A 22,129-nucleotide genomic window follows, 5' to 3' on the forward strand; every position below is an offset into this window, starting at 1 on the left:
AAACAGTGACTATGCTTGATGAAGATTATGAGTGATTTACTCAATTTCAGAATTCTCAGTTCTTCACTGCTACCCTAGTTCAGCCAGGTAATGCTATTGCATGCCTATCATCTACTTCTCGTCCCTGGATCATTGATTCAGGTGCTACGGACCATATGACTGGAGCATCAGGTATTTTTTCTTCATTTCATGAATCTTCTTCCAATGTTGTGTTAGCCGATGGATCTCTTGCTAAAGTTCGGGGTACAAGCACTGTGCAAGTTACCCCCTCTTTGTCGTTGTCCTCCGTTTCTTACTTGCCCAAATTTCCTTTTAATTTATTATCTGTTCGAAAATTTACCAAAGCTAACAATTGTACTCTTACCTTTTTTCCTGATTATTGTGAGTTTCAGGATCTCCAGTCAAGGAAGACGATTGGTAGAGGTCGCGCATCTGGGGAACTGTATCTTCTTGACGACGCATGCACTGTGGCGTGTTCGAGTGTGGCACTTGCTCATCAGATTCATTGTCATTTGGGTCATCCTTCATTGCAGAGTTCGAAGATTTTAGATAGTCGGTATCAGTCCTTGTCTAATTTACAGTGTGAGTCTTGTCAGTTTGGGAAACTTCACCATGTAAGTTATCCCCCTTGAGTCAATAACAGGGCTGTCCAACCCTTTTCTTTAATTCATTCTGATGTGTGGGGTCCGTGTCTTGTTACTTCTATGCTAGGTTTTCGTTACTTTGTCACTTTCATAGATGACTTTTCCAGAGTTACCTGGATTTATTTAATGAAAGATCGTTCTGAATTGTTTTCCATTTTCTGTACTTTTGTGCTTGAAATTCAGAATCAATTTACTACTCCTTTGAAAGTTCTTCGAAGTGACAATGCCAAAGAATATTTTTCTGCTCCCTTTAATGAGTTTATGGTTCAGCATGGGATCATTCATCAGTCCTCCTGTGCGGATACACCTCAACAAAATGGTGTAGCAGAGAGGAAGAACAGACATTTGATGGAGGTTACTCGATCTCTTTTATTTGAGATGAAATTGGCTAACATTTTTTGGGCTGATGCTGTTTTGACTGCGGGTTATCTTATTAACCGCATGCCCTCTTCTGTTTTGGGTGGTGGTATGCCATATTCTTTGTTGTTCCCTTCCCATCCATAGTTTGTCTTACCACCACGTGTTTCTAGCTCCCTATTCACGACTCCTCCCCCTTACTCCTAACAAGGAGAAACCAAACTAGACAGAAAAATAGAAAGTAAAGAGAAGTAGAATAACTTCCAATCTACCAGTCCGATGACTACCAGGTTTGGGTCGAGTGGAGTATAGAGGAAGGGGTTAACATATCCAAAACTCAGTCCAATCTGTCACTTAGATGTTCTCAAATCAGAGACTAAAACTTCAGACCTAGATAATGGAAATAAGTCCTATCACAAGACCTGAAACAGTACATAAATTAGTAAAACATGGAAGAAAATCTAAGAGCAGCAATAAAGGACTAGTAGAACACAAGAAGTTCAGAAATCACCTATGAAGAACCCACAGTAGAGAGAGAATAACTGCTGGAATTTCAGTAAAGGAAAAAAGAAGAGGAGAAAGAAGAAGAAAGGAAGAAGTGGATATGACCAAAGGCTTCACCACCTATGGCCTGCGGTTGGGCTTTACAACCTTGGCTGCAACTGAATCACCACAGTAGCACACAATCACATAGAGTTTTTATCAAACATCAAAATCGTGGACTAGCTGCCCATTCTCCATTATTTATAATAGCCAATAACCAGATTACAAAAATAGAAACCCTCAATGCGTAGAGGGCTACTTGGCTGCTACTCTAATGGGATTGTCTAGAATAGATCCACTACAACTCCAATATACTCTGGAAAAAAAGGAAACTAAATGAAATGTAAGATTAAGTAGCTACTAACTTCACTTCTAAGAAACTATTACAAAATAGAAACTAAATTAAAGACAATCTCCAAGTGACCTCCCCCCCATCAAGCCCACGCATGTAAGATAATAGAGCTGGTTGACAACCAGCCCAGCTGTTAAGATAAAACCAGAACCAAGGAACCGTGGGCTGGTTCAAGTGGGCTTTTCCTCCTACGGTAACCCTGTACTGCATCACTATCCCACTATGTTTAAAATGATTGACAGAGGATTTGAAAGTGTGACAGTAGGTGATGGAGTTTATTTAATTGGTTGGATCAGCAATCACAAGTCACACAGTGAGCTGTGGAGATACATCCTTCTCATTAGACACATCCCGTTCCTTGCTTCTTGTCTGAATAGACTGAACTGCCAGTTCCATAAAAGCATAAGGGAATAACAACTAATACGGTTGTGGATGATTTAGAATATCAAGGGGTTCATCAGCCATGTTCTGGTTCTAGTATTTGTTCGAGTATTGGAAATATTGGGCCTTGATGTGGTAGATGTAGAATAGGGGGTGACTCTGGTCCACCATGGACCCTTGCTGGCGAATTGTAATGCTAAGATTCTTTCTTCTATCTAACATGTTTCAGGGGGGTGGGGGACACAACAAAAAAAACAACACATGCTGCAATAGTTACCTGAGTCTGATAGAAACATGAGGACCAGCCTTTGCTAAGATTTGAAGCAGCTTTTCATCGAAAGGGCCACCCTCTTCCAACAAAATCTGGAACAGCTCTTCTGATCCTCTCAGTAGGGATGGGAAAGCATTTATAACAGTCTAATTCAGGTAACAAGGACAAAGTAAGAGCACTAATGAGAAACTTCCTAGTTCAGCAGCAGCTTATTAACATATGAATATCTACTACCAATATTTAACATGCAGGTTCCACAACAGAATAATGATTAGTCATAAAACTTGTAACCAAAACACTCAAACTAATATAGCTATATTCGAAACAGAGAAAAAAAAAATACAAAACAGAAAGTATCTGTAAATACTTGAGTAATCCTTGAACACTGAAACACGTGGTACATAGATAAACTATAAAAATAATATTATTGTTATCTTGAAATACTTAAAATATTGTAAACTAGTACCATTTTCCAAGTAAACTGGCCTATATCTGTTTCACTATGTTCCCTTTCAAGTCCAGGGAGCACATAGTCAGTTATTATTGCTCAATAGGATATAGCTTAACCTTTCTTCCTAATGATTCAGAATTTAAAGAAATGGGAAAAGTCCCCCTGTGCTATACAGTGGCCCACACAAGAGCAATACAACCATAGTAACGAACAAATGAAAACAACTCAGATCAGATTCTGGAAGCAATTAATTATTAAACCCAAAAAAAAAAGACTTCTTCAAAACCCTTGAGACTACTTTAAAGGTAAACTGAGAACTTAATGAGCAAGAACTATCATATTATAATCATAGGTTATGATATGCATAACTCAAGGTTCTAAATCTTGGTTTTGAGACCAGTTTCGACCCTGGGCAAAACCGAGACAACTCGAATCTCATTTTTGAAGTTTCAACACTGGGTTTCAACCCTGGGCCTCCCTAGGTTGAAACCCAAGGTCGAAATTTGGATTTCAACCCTCGTTGTATCGGCCAGGCCCGAAAGCAAGACAACTAGGAGATTCCGGCCAGTTTCGATATAAACTGAGAACCATGCCATAACTTCAACCATTCAACTTACTGGACCTCTGTTACACTTTCACATATAAGTGAGCAGCCAAAAGAAATGTTGTATAAAAGAGTAGCAAGTCAATATTGTAAGCTATGTCTGGTCCTAACTTTTCAGTTAGAACCCCTATTAAATGTATAATATGCTACTCCATTCTTGAAAAAGGTAGACCTACACCATGGTTGGAAATGTCAGTCGAAATGACTGAGATTTCACGAAAAAATTGGGCTGACAAAGGTTAAAACAAAATGCAGGTCAACTCACTAGGTATGCAGAATTCAACTGTAATTTCGCAGTTTCGGCCGAAATTTTTGTTTTGAATCGATTTCGGTATTGTTTCAACCGAAACGATACAAAACAGTGCATATAAAAGCACTATTCCGATCTATTTTGTGAGTTTCGAGTATTTCGCCTGTTAGAAGGGAAAAACTAAATATATATATATATATATATGGTAATTTTTGCCAAACCACCTACATTTCTTGATAGAACAAAGTGTTGGGGACTGCTACTACGCATCTATAGTGATGGAGAAACAGTTTCCTAGGGGTGTTTTACCCTTGGTTGTACACTTGTACTTGACTACCTGTAATACTAGTACTTGCACTTTTAACACTTTGACATTGTGTAATATTAAATGATTTTTCTTCATTGCTAATGTATATTTTAATTATTTTCATTAAATTTTGTGTGTTCTAACACTAAATTGTGTGTAGAATAAGCTATATTTGAGAAAGTATACAGCAAGGTATGGCGTACACTACCAACCTAGGATATTAAACCAAACTACCATTTTGAGGTGGTTTTTTTAACAATCTAAAGGTTCCAATATGTTTAGAGAAGCTTAATTTGGGTTGCCTTGAAGTTTCAGCCTTCCGGGCCATAATATGACCATTTGACCACCAAAATGGCCAGACGAAACATGCAGAGTTTAGGACGAATTTCAGTCCAGACCGAAATATTTCGGTTTCAACCAGGATCCAAACCAAGGTAAAAACCGAAATCTCGAACGTTGCCTACAGGTTTCGAGTTGATGCTTTCACGTGGGATGCAAATGAGATGTCAATCAGAAAGCTAGGATCAGATCACATTGCGGAAGGAATTTGGTGGCTTGAATATTGGACATTTAAAGTTCCAGCAAGCAGTGACATCCAAATGGTCATGGAGATAACATTGTGATGAAGATAGACTTTGGAAAAGTCTAATTGCAGCCAACTAAGTAGAGATGAACTGTTGGGTAACATTTCTAGTGTGTACTACTCTACTAGCAGCAGATGCTATTTCTGGACTGGCATAAGCGCCATCAAGAGTTTAAGAGGGAATCAAGCTTCATGTTCGAAAGGAAATGTAAGGTTCTAGTTAGAATACCAGATATCTCACTGAACATAACAGCAGGTCAAAGCAAGACCTGGTTCTCATCCAATTTGAATTCTCAGTCCAGATCCTTCCAATTAGTGTCAATTTCTCCTTTCCTATCAATGCAAATTCAAATCAAAGCATGAAGTCCCAGTTTGAGAGGTTTTTTTGATCAATCCCTATCCTTTTGCTTATCAAAAGTTTCTATTATCAAAAAATAATCCTGAATTACATTTAGAAGTTATTTTTCAGTAATCAAAACACAGTTCACCACCCACCCCAAAAGCATGAATGCGCAGAGTTCAAAGCAATGAATATTAACACATGCATCCACAAGCACACACACAGAGAAAGAGAAAAGAGTAGGTAGTTCAAATATGATGCATCATAGCCCCCCCCCCCCCCAAAAAAAAAAAAAGGAAGAGCCTGAGTTCAGATATCATCATCAGATATACAGTAATTTTGATGAATTCCATCCACAGAATGCACCATAAACCAGCTCTACAAAGAAGTTAGCTCAAACACACACCACATTAAACCACCAGATCTTGAATAGAGAAAAATAAGCTGTTACGTGAGTGGTAGTTTTCCTTACCAGAAGAAGTTTAACAGAAGAAGCCTCAAAATGCTCATCTCCAATATCCTTTTTGAAAAGGTGGTCTAAAATACAGCATACATGCTCTGAGCTAAATATATTAAACATACATTTTCCAGAGAGTACTCTCAAAAATTCATAATGCAAATGCTTCTCTCCAATCTTTTTGAGAAATTTATCCTGAAAAAGAAGGAACAATATTATTTTAATTAGAAACTAAGAATAATCAATACGAAGCCGTAAGATAAGTGTAAGATCAAAAGAAGAAAAAAAATGTAAAAGATAACAGAAAACCAAAACTGCTTCTTGATTTGTAGAGATGAATATTCTAATGAAAATATCATAATCATTATTGAAACATATAATGATTATCCATATTTGGGTTGCTTCCTCTCCAGATAAAGAAGCCCCCAACAACCAGTCACAGAAAAATAAGAATAACATATCCATTAGGTTAACCCTTATCCCCCCCCCCCCCAAAAAAAAAGAACTGTTTGATTCAGTAATTCTGCTCTACATTAGTTTGCACAAGAATAACATATCCATTAGGTTAACCAACCACCCCCCCCCCCAAAAAAAATATATATATTTGTTTGATTCAGTAATCCTGTGCCACATTGGTTTGCACTTCTTCATCATGCTATTCCCATCTATTTAATTTCATAATACTTTGGTTAATGGCCAAGAAGAAATGGTTCACATACATTAAAAAAGTCGAAGCACTCAGTCTCAACATGTGACAAGAAATAAACATACCATGTTTACCACCCAATGGAAGGATAAGAAACAATGAGTTTATATTACGACCTTTATTTTTTTTGGGTTGAGGGGGGGGGGGAAGGGAAGGGTAGCTGAAATTTCCTTGATGAAAAGCAAAAGGAGGGCTTTTCTGGCCATGAGGTTAAGTAAAACAATTTTCTCCACCTCCGCCACCCCCAGCACCGCCGCCATCTCTGCCACCACCATCTCTCCTCCCCTCACCACCACCTCCTCTCCTTCTACCGTCACCACCTCCTCTCCACCCACAGCCACCTCACCTACCACCACTATCACCCCCCTAACATCCCCGCCTCCTTCATCCCTCTGGACCAAAATTGTGGTCCTCCCTCCTCTCCCAGCCTCCAGCCCCCTCCATTACTAGCCAAACTCTCCATTATTTAGAACCTCCTACCGACAATAGCACTCCCTTTGCTCTCTGCCCCAACTCTCTCCTCTCACCGGAAATCTCCAAATGGCAAACCTGTCTCGTTGGCCACTTTCTAGGCCCCAGACCCTCTTTCAATATCGTCAAAGCTTCGCTCTCCAAACAATGGAAAGCTACCGGATCTCTGGACCTTTTCCTCCTAGATAATGGTGTGTTCATCTTTAAGTTCTACTCTGAGGAGGTGAAAGCTCGTGCACTGGACGGTGCTCCTTGGATGGTTGCCTCCAAGCCCATCTTCCTTCGTCAATGGAGCCCTTACGTTCTTCTCCACAAGGTCGACCTCAACTCTATTCCCTTGTGGGTCACCCTCCCTGGTCTCCCTTCACATTACTGGAGCCAAGAATGCCTTAGCCATATTGGTTCTGTCATCGGTTGTCCGTTGTATACCGATGCTCGCACTTTGAAGATGGACCGCCTTTCTTTCACTTGAATTTGTGTAGATGTCTCGGCCGATTGCCCTCCTCCTTCGTCCATCACCATCTCGGAAGAGGATGGCTTTAGCTTCGTTCAACCAATAAGATTCGACTGGCTGCCACCCCATTGCATCCATTGCAAGTTATTTGGTCACCACTTGCACGATTGCTCTAGTAAAACCCCCATCTCCACTGCTGCGCAAGATTCTTCTGAGGATGCTTCTGCAACTTTGGCAAACTTTGGCACCTTCATCTATTCTCGATGTTCCCATGTCTGAACCCCCTGGTTTGAGCCGCCTCCCGGCTCCTTCTTCCACAGTTGGTCCCTCCAAGTCTCCTAGCCGTGGAAGAAGATCTTCTCACCCCAACACCATTGTCGCCGTTGCCGTGATCCAACCGCCTTCGGCTCACCTCCTGGTATGGAGGAGCTCCCGTCCTCTGTTCCCAAGGCCCTTCTGGCCTACTCTGCTTCTATTGCTCTGGATCTGATGGATCAGTCCACCAACTCTCCCCAAGAATCGATAAAGACGACTTCTAAGCTCTGTTGTTTCTGCTGGAGTGAAAGTTTCTCTGACAGAAGCCCCTGCTAGGCCTCTGCACAAAAACTCTTTGCCTCGAATTGCCGCTGATGCTGGGCTTGGAAAATCCACCGTATCCCCTACTCCCCTAGGTGTGACGAACTGCAGGACTTTACCTCCTCAAGCTGCGCCAGGTTTTGTTGCAGATGTGGCTCAGGTCCGAAATGTCTCCAGTAGCCATTCCTCTGTAAGTGACCTTTCTCCTGTACATAGACCTTTTAACCTTTTACTTATTCCCCCCTTTCGTCCAAGACCTCCTCTTTTACCATCCACTTTTCCCCTTTTACCCCCTTTTGCCTTTTCCCCCATCGGTTACCGCGTCACCCTCTTTTCCTGATCCTAGACTCTTATCCGCCCCTTGCCCCTTCACCCCTTCCACGTGTTCCCCTTGCCATGCCTCCATCCCTCCCATTCAACCTCCCCTTAAGCCCACCCCACTTCAGGCCCACTCCCACCATTTGTCCTCCCCTTCCCTTACCCATCCCCTTCACCAGGCCCATCTACCTCCCTTATCAACCCATCCAACCCCTAAACAGCCCATGTCCTTTTCCTATAACCTTCCCATTATGCAACCCCTGGCCCACCTATACCGCAATCACTACCCCAACCCTCTCCCTCTTTCCACCTCAACCCCCCTGGCCCATCCTTAACCCCATTATCCCCCGGCCCATCCTTAACCCCATCCCCCCCCCCGGCCCATCCTTAACCTGTTCCACTTCTAAATCCCTCATTCTTTCCCTTCTGGGTTCCCCCTCCTCTACCTTCTCTAATCTTCTTGACTCGACCTTTTCCCTCCCTATTCCCCCTAACCTCTGCTCCTTATCCTCAGAGGCTCCTCCTCCGCCTCGTCCCCCTCCCTCTGGCATGGCCCGACCTCTCTCCCCTCGCAGGCCTTATGTTCGAAGCCCGGCCATTACTTTTTTCCGCCAACAGTACAGAAGTGGCCCCCCTAGGAAGTCTTGCCCCTCTCCTTCTAGTTTCCCATGTCTGCGGGATTCATTTGGAACGTCAGGGGCCTCAATTCCCTAGCCAAGCACCATGATATCAGATCCCTTATCTCGTCTACTGACTCCTCCTTTTGTGCCCTTCTTGAAACTCGGGTCCTTCAAGAGAATGCCTCTCGCATTGCTGCCTCTATTGCTCCCTCCTAGTCTCTTCTTGCCAGCTATGAACATTCTCCAAATGGCCGTATTTGGATCCTTTGGGACCCTTCCAAAATCCTCATCTCCATCTCTTACTCCTCCCAACTCCTCCACCTCCGTTGTTCCACCCCTGACTCCCCCTCCCCCTTCTTCATCTTGGTCGTCTACGCTTGCAACCAGTCCTCGGCCCGAGATCCCCTTTGGGCTGACCTAACCCTCCTTAAATCGGGTTTCAGTCCTCTCCCTTGGGGCGTGGGCGGGGATTTCAATGTTGTCCGTTCCCAATCCGAGAAAATTGATGGGTGTCCCATTGACCTTCCTCCCGTTAATGCCTTCAATGCTTGTATTGAGGACCTCGACATCGAGGATCTTCATTGGTCAGGTTCCCCCCTCACTTGGCACAATCAATGAGTGGGCTCTGATCGGATTGCTTGCAAGCTTGACCGCTTCCTTATCAATGAATCCTGGCTCTCCTGCTTTTTTCATTCCCTTTCCAACTTCCTTCTCCAAGGTCTGTCTGACCACAGCCCTTGCCACCTCCTTATTCAGCCTTACTCTTCTTTCGGTCCCAAACCTTTCAAATTCTTTGACATGTGGATTTCCCACCCTCTCTTTCTCCCCACCATCCTTAAAGCCTGGCGCACTTTGGTCCGCTGCCCCCCCTTCCCTCTCGTTGCCTTCACTATCAAGCTTCGCCTCACCAAGGCGGCTCTTAAAAGTTGGAACCTATCCACCTTTGGCAACATCCCCTCCCGCGTCTCCTCCTGTCGTTTCGATCTTGCTCGCGTTCAATCTTGGCTCCAATCGGACTCGCTTAACCTTGAGCTTGCCCTTGAGGAGCAAAAGCTTTTTGAGGAACTCTCCTCTCTTTCTCTCCAAGAAGAAAGCTTCCTGGGCCAAAAATCCCGCATTCACTGATTGGATCTTGGAGACCCCAATACGGATTTCTACCACTGGTCCTTGAGAGCTAGATTGAACTCCAATTCCATCACCTTGCTCCATTCTCCTGACGGGTCTCCTCTTACCTCTGTCCTTGACATCAAGTCAGAGACCATCTCCTTTTTTCCCTCTCTCTTTAATCCTTCCCTCCCCCCCTCCTCCCCCCTTCCCCCTTCCCCCTGGTCTTATTGATAAGTTTTTCCCTCCCCACTTTGCTAACTCCCTCCTCTCCATCCCCTCTGATGATGAGATTTCCAAGGCAATCCTCTCCCACAAATCCAATAAGGCTCCTGGGCCGATGGCTTCAGTATGGGCTTCTTTTCTAGCTGTTGGGACTCGATTAAAGGAGATCCCTTCAAAGCTATCCGTAGCTTCTTCTTTAACCCCAGCCAGCTTGCCAAAATCAACCAGACCGATGGAGCTTCCTCCTTGGCTGACTTCAGACCTATTTCTCTCTGCAACCTGCTCTACAAGTTCATTGCCAAGATCCTTGCAAATAGGATTCAAACTGTCATCCCGTCCCTTGTCAGCCCTAATCAATCTGCCATCATTTCTGGCAGAAGTATTGCGGACAATATTCTCCTTTGCTCGGAAATTGTGCGGGGTTTTGATCGAAAATCTCACTCGCCAGCGGCCCTTGTGAAAATTGGCCTCCATAAAGCTTTTGACTCCCTTCGCTAGGACTTCATCTGCGAGGTGCTTTCCCAGATGGGCTTCCCCCTGCCTTCATTCACTGGATTTTTGTTTACATCTCCACCCCCTCCTTCTCAGTCCTTGTTAATGGATCCCCTGCCAGATTCTTTCAATCCAAAGTTGGCATCCGTCAAGGCTGCCCCCTTTCCCCCTTCCTCTTTTCCCTGGCTTTGGAAGTCCTTTCTAGGAGTCTCCAAACCAAAACTGACCTTCACATCATCTCCCCCATCCCCAAATGCAAACATCTTAACCTTACCCACCTGGCCTTCACTGATGATGTAATGATTTTCTCAAAGACTTCACACTCCTCTATCTCGGCCATCATGTCTTCTCTTCACCTCTTTGAGACTCTCTCTGGTCTCCGTATCAACCTCCTCAAATCCAAAATCTTCCTCTCCGGCATCCCTGAGTCTGATAAGGAGGCCCTCTTGCGGCTGACTGGCTTCTCCATTGGAGCCCTCCCTGTTAAATATCTGGGCCTGCCTCTTATCCCAAGATGGCTCTCTAGTCACCACTGTACCCCCATGCTTGACAATATCAGGAAACGGCTTCAAATTTGGAAATCTAAACTTCTTTCCTATGCAGGAAGGCTTGAATGCATTAGATCGGTTCTCCAGGCTTCTTATATCTACTGGTGTGGTATCTATGGTATCCCTAAAGCCACCATCAAAGCTATGGAACGCCTTTTTTGTGCTTTTCTCTGGAAAGAGAAAGAAACCTCCAAATTCCTTCACCATATCAGTTGGAAGTCCATTTGCCTCCCCAAATCTGAAGGAGGCCTTGGTATTCGTCGCATCCGTGACTCCAATACCACGGGCATCCTAAAGCTCATCTGAAAAATCTCCTCTAGGCACGACTCCATCTGGGTCAACTAGGTTTACTCCCACCTCTTAAAGCAAGATTCCATCTGGACTGTCCCCATTTCCCCCGACTCTTCCTAGGTATGGCGTAAGATCCTTCTCCTTCGCCCCCTTGCTCTTAGAGCTACCTCCTCCTTCACGATGGCTCATCCATCTCCCTCTGGCTTGATCCCTGGCACCCCCTGGGGGTTCTTTACAATGTCTTTAGCCCTAGGCAGATTTATTCTTCGGGCATCCCCAAATCTGCCCCCTCTCCTCTATCATCTCTCGAGGCTCTTGGTCACCCCCTCCATTCCACCATCCTTTCCCAGATCTGGCATTCCCTTCCCCCCCTTCTTCCTTCCCCCCCCCCCCCCCCGCCTCATGCGAATAAGGTCATTTGGCTTCCCTCCTCCAACAGCCTCTTCAGCTCTACATCGGCCTGGAATTTTATCAGGAACCCTAGTCCCTTTGTCCCTTGGCATAAGTTAGTCTGGTTCAAAGGCCATATCTCTCGCCATAGATTTACAATCTAGAGAACCCTTAGCCTTTGCTTCCCAACCCAAGCCTCCCTTATCCACAGAGACATCCCTACCCCCCCCCCTTCCTGTGTTTTCTGCTGGAATGGTGACGAGGATATTCCCCACCTCTTCTTTAACTGCCCTTTATCCTCCTCCATCTGGAAGAAAGCCCTCACTACCATTTGGCCTTGGTGCAGGAGACCTCTTTCTTTTCATAGAGAATGGCTCTGGCTTGACATGACATTCTTTGGTAGCTCCATCTGTAACACTGTTGGTAAGCTTGTTTTCGATTCTGCAATTTATCACATTTGGATGGAGCGAAATCTTAGAAGATGGACCACCAACTCTAGATCTTACGATTTGATTTGGAAAGCCATCTCCTTTGACGTGTCCTTCAAGCTCAGCTATATCCCTCACAGGCCCATTTTAGATACCCCAAGGAACAGGTATATTGTTGTATCCTGAGGTCTTGATATTTCTCTCTTGCAGCCTCCTACCTCTTCTTTGGTAGCTTGAGGCTTGTTTCCTTTCCCCCCCCCCCTTTTCTTTCCCCCCTTATATTCCCCCCCCCTTTTTCTTCTCTCCGCCCCCTCCTGGGGGTGGTAATAGATTTATTTATTCCCCAAAAAAAAAAACAATTTTCTCAAAATCAAAAATTTTTTAAAAAAAAAGACGGGGAAGAGTGATCAGAGGGAGAATAGGCTAGAATTACTGCTACACCAAGAAGATGGCCTAACTAAAGTAAAAACAAATAGGTCTCATGCTTCGGAGTACTTCCCAAATGTACAAAACTCCAGATAGCCTATGGAGAATTGTTCAACAACAACAAACTAAGCCTTATCCCATCTAAATGGGGTCGGCTACATGGATCCTGGCAAATCAAAGCAAGAGAAAAGTAAGAAATGAACACATAAGAGATGAGAAGTGCGAATAAGAGAAATGAAAGTAAGAGGAAAGAGTCCCAGCCTAGGGAATTAGGAAAATCTCAGCTATATGGGATCGACAACATGGATTTTTGCCCTCCAATAGGCTCTATCCGAGGTAATACTTGGTACAAAACCCAGACTATGCATGTCATTCCTCACAACCTCCCCTATGGTCATTTTAGGTCTGCCCCTAGCTCTTTTAGGTCCTTCAATCAGGATCAGATCACTCCTCCGTACTGGGGCATCCTCAAGCCTCCGTTGAACATGGCCATACCACCTCTCCTATGGAGGATTGTTACTATTCAAAAATAAGAAAATATCAGCATGGTGGAGTCTAATCAAGTTGAGGACATATATTGCTCCAGTTTGTGGGAAGAATATTGGATAATATACATAAATTTATCTAAATGAATGTGTGTATGGCAACCTAGTCAGCTCTTGGCAATACCATTGATGTGGTAAATTAACCTTCCAAAACTAATTCCCAGACCATTTACAGAGTTGCAGTAAAAAAGGATGCAAAATTGAGAAATTATGAAGTGATTGGGGATAATATGGTATGGAATCCAAGACTAGCAAGAAATTTAACTGACAAAGAGAAGGGATTTTCAAGAAAAACAGTTGAGAGGGTTGTCCACTGCAACATGCCCCTGGAAGGATGGCTAAATTGAATGTTGAGGAGTATATTCTCTAGGGACTCATGGTTCATCAGGTATGGGGAGGGATCATTAGACTGTCGGATCATAGAGTAGCAGAGGCTTTCTCTGGTCCAATTGGTGACAGTGTCTCTACAAGAGCAGAATTGAAGGCTTTAAAGTGGGGGATACACAAGCAATTGTTGAAGGTTACTCAGCAAATGTGATTGGTCGGATGAAGATACGTTGGAGGAACAATGTCACTAGGCCCATAATATAAGGCATATTTGGCATCTTCCTTCTCAGCTGGAAATTGTTTTCAATGGATGCTAAGAAGTGCCAATCAAACTTCCAATGAGTTGGCAAAGCAAGGGATTGTGCGACCAAGACTTGGTTTTGGGGATGATATTTCCATTTCGATTTGGTTTAACTGTGATGTGTTGTGAGTGTAAAGGGTCAGCTCTTTCAGCTACAGTCCCTACTGTATGATTGTATTAACATGTAAACACCCAACAACAACATCTCAGCCTTATCCCAACTAAATGGGATCGGCTACATGGATCATTTCAAAACAAAGTAGGGAAAACTGAGATCCACACAAAGGGAAATGAGAGTAAGAAGAACGAAGAAATGAGATAAGAAAAGTGAGAAATGGGAAATGAAAATGAAAGTAAGAGGAAAGAGGATAGCCCAAGAAATCAGGAAAATCTCAGCTACATGGTGTCGACAACATGGATCTTTGCCCTCCAATAGGCTCTATCTGAGGTCATACTTGACACAAAACCCAGACTATGTATGTCATTCTCACAAAACCCAGACTATGTATGTCATTCTTCACAACCTCAACTATGGTCATTTAAGGCCTGCCCCTAGCTCTTTTAGCTCCTTCAATCGGAATTAGATCACTCCTCCTTACCATAGTTCAAGAACTCGCGAGATCTAGGCGAGATCTCAACGAGTTTGTCGGTTTTTTGATAAACCGAGACGAGATGGGATACGACACAAAATAATACGAGATCTCGGCGAGATCTTGGATCTCGGGTTGACCCATTTACTATGTATTTACTTATCTAACTCGACATATCTCGACGAGATCCCGGATCTTGGGTTGACCCATGGAAATGACCCATCAACTATGTATTTATTTACCTAACTCGACAGAACTCTTATATGCTTGTTGTGAAGCACTATATGCAACATTACAGCAACACTATGTCATGGGAAGACTATGTGACACTAGCGGGGACTAAATACTTGATTCAAAGTCATTTTATGTGATGATAGTTGTAACACTGTTAAACAGTTTGATGTATCACTTTAACATTTCTAATTCTTATTTAAGTTGTTTAGCTATTAATTGAATGTTTTGCTTGCTTTCTATTACTAAATTATGTCTAGAGTAGGGTATTTTAGTACGTCATCGCCTACCAACCTATGGTCCGAATTGAGACTCATATTTGGACTTTGTTTTTGCAAAATCTGATAGTGTCATTGTGTTTAAATGGCCTAAAATAGGCTTAACACCAAGTTTCAGATCCAAACTAGGTCTAAAACCCACCAAGTTGAGGCTTCGAGTCGAGAAAAAAAATGCACCAACTCGGCAAGATCTCAACTCGACTCGGTTTTTCCAAGGGCCGAATTGGTACGAGACCCGAGTTTTAGTACCTTGCTCCTTACAGGGGCATCCCCAGACCTCCGTTGCACCTATGCACTACTATGTACATACCCATGCACTATTATTATATATTTCTCATGAATAAAATGCTAATTACCAAAAAAGAAAATGAAAAATTGATGCATCATTTAGTAGATCTGCTAGCCAGACCTTCCGAAACATAGTTATTGCACTTCAAAGTCTAATTGGTGGAGTTTCTCAAATCTTAAGATCAAAGGGAAGCCTTTTTGTCAATCAATGGCAGTTATGCTCTAACTAACTGAGCACAAGGCTGAACTTATTTGATGCAAGAACCTTTGAAAGATAAGAACCTTGAAGGTGAGATTCTTTCATCAACAGAATGTAAAAATAAATCCAAATGGTGGATTCCTGAAAGCATTGTAGTCTATGTCTCAAACATACATCTTCTTTGAATAGTAATAGTATACTGACTACACTCTTAACAATAGGTAGACAAAGCTTATGTGGTAAACATAAAATAAATAAATAAATGTTCTGGTATTAAATGCTTATGGACCTTTATTTTTAATGTAGTGCTTATAATGGGCCTAATTATTGTTGACAGATTTAGAATTAGAGTAAGGCTTGGATGATTAATGGTCATCCCAAGCTCTTTATTTATATCAACGATAATAGAGAACAAAAGTACAAATAAGCAGCGTGGGACTAAAGCCCACATAATAGAAACATAAAAAACATAAAAAAAAGAGTCTAAAATACCCCTACGGCTATGGTTCTAACACTCCCCCCTCAAGTTGGAGCAAATATGTCAATCATGCCAAACTTGACTAGATTAGGATGGAACAATTTTGCAGACAATCCCTTGGTGAAAATATCAACAACCTGATTAGTAAATTTCACAAAGGGAACACAAATCAATCCGTCTTCCAACTTTTCCTTGATAAAATGTTTACCCACTTCAACATGTTCGATGCGATCATGGTGTACTGGATTGTGAGCAATGCTGATTGCAGGTTTGTTGTCACAGTACAACATCATAGAAAGATGAACAAGAACACCAAGGTCTTGTAGCAAGCCTTTCAGCCAAAGTAAGTCACAAATGCTCTATGCCATAATACGAAACTCTGCTTCAGCACTAGACCGAGCCACCACATTCTGCTTCTTGCTACGTCAAGTGACAAGATTGCCCCCTACGAAAGAACAATACCCAAAGATAAATTTCCGATCAGCAGAACCAGCCCAGTCAGCATCGGTATACGCCTTTATCCGTAGGTGACCATGAGGAGACAGAAGAATGCCTTTTCCAGGAGCTGACTTCAAGTAGTGAAGAATCCGAAGGACAGCCTCCATATGAGAAGAATAGGATGCATAAACTGACTCACAGTACTCACAGCAACAGCAATGTCTGAACGTGTGTGCGAGAGAGATAAATCAGCTTCCCAACTAGTCTTTGGTACCGACCTTTATCAACAAGTTCACCCTCCTTTTCTTTGAGACGAACAGTAGCCTCCATAGGAGTATCTGAAGGATGACATCCTAACAAACCAGTTTCAGACAACAAGTCTAGGACATACTTCCTTTGTTAGAGAAAGATGCCTTTAGAAGACCTGGCAACCTCAATCCCTAGGAAGTACCGTAGCTTCCCTAGATCTTTAATCTCAAACTCCTGCCCAAGAAACTTCTTCAACCAGTTGATCTCATCACCATCGTTGCCAGTAACCACAATGTCATCCACATAGACTACAAGAACAGTGATGGTTTTTCCAGCTCTCTTTATAAAGAGAGTGTGATCAGCATTACTCTGTTTATAGCCTGCAGAAATCATGGCCTTGTGAAACCGACCAAACCAAGCTCTAGGTGACAGCTTCAACCCGTAAAGTGCTCGCTTCAACTTGCACACTTTACCTTGATTACTGTCACAAGAAAACCCTGGTGGAATATCCATGTACACCTCCTCACCAAGTTCTCCATTTAGGAAGGTATTCTTCACATCCAGCTGCTGTAGATCCCATCCAGGATTGACTGCAATAGCAAAACCCCAACTGTATTCAACTTTGCAATAGGAGCAAAGGTCTCCTGGTAATCAATCCTATATGTCTGAGTGAAGCCTCTTGCAATCAGACGTGCCTTATACCGATCCACAGTGCCATCAAACTTCTGTTTGACCACAAACACCCAATTACATCCCACTAGTTTTTTCCCTGGAGGAAGATCTACAAGATCCCAAGTATTATTTTTCCTTAAGGCTTTCATTTCTTCCAACATAGTTGTCTTCCACTATCCATCTGCATAAGCTTCCTGCCAATTTTTAGGAACAAAAACAGAAGAAAGAGAAGACACAAATGCACGAAAAGACAGAGAAAGAGAACTATAAGAAACAAAGAGAGAAATAGGATGCAAGGTGCAAGTCCTAGTACCTTTGTGAAGAGCAATAGGTAGTTCGGAACGAGAAGTCTCACCAGGAGGACGAGGACGAGGATCTAGATCCTGAGCCGGCAATTGGATAGGTATGGGTGCCACAGTGGATTGATGTTGCCCTTTTTTGGAGCATCTCTTTTGGTAGTTGATAACATTCGAGTTGTCAATTCTCTTCTGAAATTCACTGATGGTCTTCTGGACTGGAGTAAACTCCCCCTGACTAGGAACATGACCATCATTATTTTCTACAAGCTCCCTTTGTAAAGGAATCCCCACGGAAGAAGGGGCAGCAACCAAAGTAGGCTCTAAAGTAGGCTGGACAGCAGCCATAGGAGAAGGGGCAGCAGCCAAAGTAGGCTCCAAAGTAGGCTGGATAGCAGCCATAGGCTCCAAAGTAGGAGGAGCCTCAAGGGGAGGAAGCACAAACACATCTTCACTAGAACCAGAATTCTCCCCCTGAAGATGTGGTGATGGATAATAGAAAAGCCGTTTATCAAAAACACCATCCATACTGACAAGAGTACGACAGGAAGGGGGATGGTAACACTTATAACCTTTCTAGGTTGGAGAGTAATCCAAAAAAACACACCGCAACCCACGAGGGTCAAGTTTACCATGAGATTTCGTGTCTCTGGCATAGTACACACAACCAAACACCTTGGGAGGAACCACAAAGGTGGAATTTCTATGTAAAAGTTCAACCGGACTGCGAGAGTCCAGAACACGAGAAGGCAACCGATTAATGAGCTAGGTTGCAGTGAGGATAGCATCCCCCCAATATTGGGAGGGGACAAGGGGCGAAAACATCAACGCCCTGGTTACTTCTAACAAATATCGGTTCTTCCTTTCAGCCACACCATTTTGGGCAGGGTACATAGTTGTCATGGCGTCGCCATGGCGTCCTGGCGCTGGAGAGGGCTGCATGGCGACCTACGCCATGGCGACCCTCTTTGATTTCTTCTTCCTGACTCTCTTTCCCTCTTCGATTTCTTCTTCCTGTCTTCGATTTCTTCTTCCCTCTTCGATTTCTTCTTTCCCTCTTCAATTTCTTTCGATTTCTTCTTCGATTTCTTCTTCCTGTCTTCTTTCCCTCTTCGATTTCTTCTTCCTGTCTTCTTTCCCTCTTCGATTTCTTTCGATTTCTTCTTTCCCTCTTCGATTTCTTCTTCGATTTCTGAATTTTCTTCTTAAAACTTGAGAAACAATAGAGAAAAAATAAAACATGGCTTGAGTATACATCTATTAACACATTAAAAATAGAGAAAATAAAAAATAAAACATGGTCGACATGCTCGCCATGGCAACGCCATGGCGGGCGACATGTCGATATATCGACGTGACACCCCTCCACCGACTTGGATCGCCGTGACGCCGTGACAACTATGGCAGGGTATCGACACAACTAGTCTGGTGAATAATCCCATTATCAGCCAAATACTTCTGAAATTGGTGTTCCTTATACTCTGTGCCATTATCATTTCTCAAAACCTTGAGATTAGCCTAGAACTGAGTTTGGACCATTCTATGGAAATGCTGAAAACAAGAAAAAAAAAAGTGATTCTTAGTGTGCATAAGATAAACTCATCTATGCCTAGAATGACAATCAATAAAAGAAACAAACCAACGATGACCAAAAAGGGAAGTTTTATGACTAGGGCCCCAAACATCAGAATGCACCAACTGAAAAAGTGAAGAACTCCTTTTATTTGAAACCGAATAAGTAGAACATGTCTGTTTGGCCAAAACGCAAGCCTCACAAAAAAAATCAGTCTTATCACATGAATTGATCAAAGTAAGAAATAAAGATGCTAATATTCCTAATGGAGGGTGACCTAATCCAGAGTGTCACTGGTAAATTTCAGAAAAGACTAAGGAGTTCTGATGTGAAGATGGTAACGGGGGTGCAGTGAGACGACCATCATCAAGCAAGTACAAGCCACCATGCACTTTACCCAATCCAATCGTCTTCCCAAAGGTCAGATCCTGAAACACACAATGGGAAGGAAAAAAAAGTCACTTTAAAGTTAAGATCACGAGTAAGACTACTAATAGAAAGGAGGTTAGAAGTATAATTAAGAATATGCAAAACTGAAGACAGAGTAAGGGAGGAAGTGCAGTTGATGATTCCTTTTCCAAATATGGAGGAAAGGGAACCATCAGCTACTTTGACCTTGCCTTTCCCAGAAGTAGGAGAATACCGATGGAATAGGCTAGAGGAACGGTCATGTGATCCATAGCCCCAGAATCTATGATCCAAGGATGGGAAGCTACAGAAGCACAATGACCACCAAATGGATACCTGACCGGGTAAAGTGTGAACCTAAAGGAGCAGAAGAGGTGGCAGGAGCTGATGTAGTAAAGGCAGCAACAGGCCAGCAACGGAAGACCTTAGCAGTCGTAGGAAAGCCTGTAGATCATCCTGGGATCGGCCAATGTCAGTAGCCAGGGCTGTAGGAACATATTCAGAGTGGTTTGCCTTATTTTTTGTTTTTTTCTTGGCAGCCTGTTTAGCCTCAAAGTCAGCTAGCTTCCCGTGAAGGTTCCAGCACTTCTCTATGGTGTGGTAAGGCTTGTGACAATGCTCACAAGTAATAGTCCTTGTAGTAGAATCACCAAGAGAAACATGTCCGACATGGGTAAAAGTAGCCTGGGCAGTAGACTAGAGGGTTGATCTGTCAGTAACAGGAGGGTGGAGCATAGCAGCCCGACGGTTCTCTTCAGAGGAGACCAAAGCATAGGATTGTTCAAGTGTGGGAAAAGGGGAATGACCCAATACCTGAACACGAATTTGGTTATACTCCATGTTCAAACCAGCCAAAAAATCATAGACCCTAGTTTTGTCCAGATGTTTCTTATATGCAGTGATATCAGCAGCTGTAGTGGGATGATAATCAGAAAAATGGTCTAGTTGCAGCCAGAGACTACGCAAAGTAGCATAGTATTTGGAGACAGATAACTCCCCCTGAGTAGTATTATTGGCCTTCTTCCGGAGCTCATACACCTGTGCATCATTACCGAGCTGTCCATATGTCTCCTTGCAAGCAGACCAAATTTGATGGGCTGTATCAAAGAGAAGAAAACCATCGGCAAGGTCTGAGTGCAATGAGCCAATCAAATAGGACATAAGTACACCATTGTTGGAGATCCACCTGGTCAGAGAAGGGCCAGCTACAGCTGGCATAACAATAGTGCCATCAATATGGCCAATAAGCCCACGGCCAGCAATGGCAAAGTAGGCAGAGCGAGATCACATCAGGTAATTGCTCCCATCCTGTTTGATAGGATTAGGGAGAAGATCATGGTTATCATTCCTAGTATACCCATTATCAGTAGAAATTCACGTAGAAACTTCAGATTCAGCCATAAGTGCAGCAGAACAAACCAAATCGCAGAGAAGGCTGAGGTAACAAAAAACACAAGAAATCCTCCAAATTGAAGGCTGAAAAGTGGAGGAGAATCCCCTTTCAATGTCACAAGATGTGTCTCCAAAAATCAGCAGCAGCAGACAAGTGTAGCCCCTAGATCAATTTTTTTAGGGTTTTGAAAAAAACCATGGTAGGCTGAAAACGATATAGGGAAGAATAGGCCCAAAAACTGAATTGTTGAGGCTCAAATTTGGGGCAGAAATGTCATTATAAGTGGAGAACCAGCCTTCAAAAAACCAGCACCAACAGAGGCTCAAAACCCTGAGATAGATTTTTTCAAGGTTTTGAAGAAAAAACCCTAATTTTGTTGAGATCGATAGAGGGAGAGAAACCTGCAAAAAAAGCACTGGATTGAGCTGAAACTTGGCTTGAGTGTGGGTCTAGAAGAGACTAAGCACCCCTCCAAATATCAGCCCCAACAAAGGACAGCAGCCCCTAGATCGATATTTGTCAAGGTTTTGAAAAAAACCCTGTTTTTGGAGAAATCGATCTAGGGGGTCTTCAAGGCAGAAAAAAAACATCAACAAAGGAAACTGATGCAGTTCTTGATCTTCAATAAGGGAGATTGATTCCTTACAGTGGAGGTGGAATCAATCAAATATGGGAAGCTTCAAATATCGCAGACAAGGTGTGGTTGATATTGAAAAACTTATTTAATCATGGAATGAGGTCAGAAAGGGCAGCAGCTGGATCTATGGATCACCTCATCAGTGCTGCCCTATTGAAGAATAGAAAACAAAAGAAGAAAATAAAGAAGAGAAGAGGAGATCGAGAAAGAGAGAGAGAGAGAGAGAAGAGAAAGAAAGAGTTGAAAATAGAAGGTAGAGGACCCTAATTCAAAACCTGCTCTGATACCATGTTGACAGATTTAGAATTAGAGTAAGGCTTGGATGATTAATGGTCATCCCAAGCTCTTTATTTATATCAACGAGAATAGAGAACAAAAGTACAAATAAGCAATGTGGGACTAAAGCCCACATAATAGAAACATAAAAAACATAAGAAAAGAGTCTAAAATACCCCTACGGCGTGCAAAAGTTTAGCCCAAGTCTTTTCCTTTTAGCATTAGATAGTCTAATAGGTTGGCTAGTCCTAGCCATATTAGGATCTCTGAAGTAGTAATTAGTCTTTATAGTCAGTTGAGGAGTCCAATCATGCTCTTTTCTGTCTAATAGTGGTAAAATATAAGTTCTATAACAATTAGG

General features: G+C 42.9%; 1 protein-coding gene across 7 annotated transcripts in view; it reads right to left on the minus strand.

Annotated features, from left to right (window-relative positions):
* The window catches only part of LOC122651608 (sister chromatid cohesion protein PDS5 homolog A), a 136,460-nt gene that overhangs the window by 87,767 nt on the left and 26,564 nt on the right, over positions 1 to 22,129 (minus strand). For all 7 annotated transcript variants that reach the window (XM_043845058.1, XM_043845061.1, XM_043845057.1 and 4 more), the window contains exons 12-13: positions 5,556 to 5,735; positions 2,555 to 2,694 (exon numbers count right to left, since the gene is read on the minus strand). In XM_043845058.1, the coding sequence (XP_043700993.1) occupies positions 2,555 to 2,694; positions 5,556 to 5,735 (320 nt within the window). The remainder of the gene's footprint in view (positions 1 to 2,554; positions 2,695 to 5,555; positions 5,736 to 22,129) is intronic.

The sequence above is a fragment of the Telopea speciosissima genome, chromosome 2, assembly GCF_018873765.1.
Source record: "Telopea speciosissima isolate NSW1024214 ecotype Mountain lineage chromosome 2, Tspe_v1, whole genome shotgun sequence".
Classification (NCBI taxonomy): domain Eukaryota; kingdom Viridiplantae; phylum Streptophyta; class Magnoliopsida; order Proteales; family Proteaceae; genus Telopea; species Telopea speciosissima.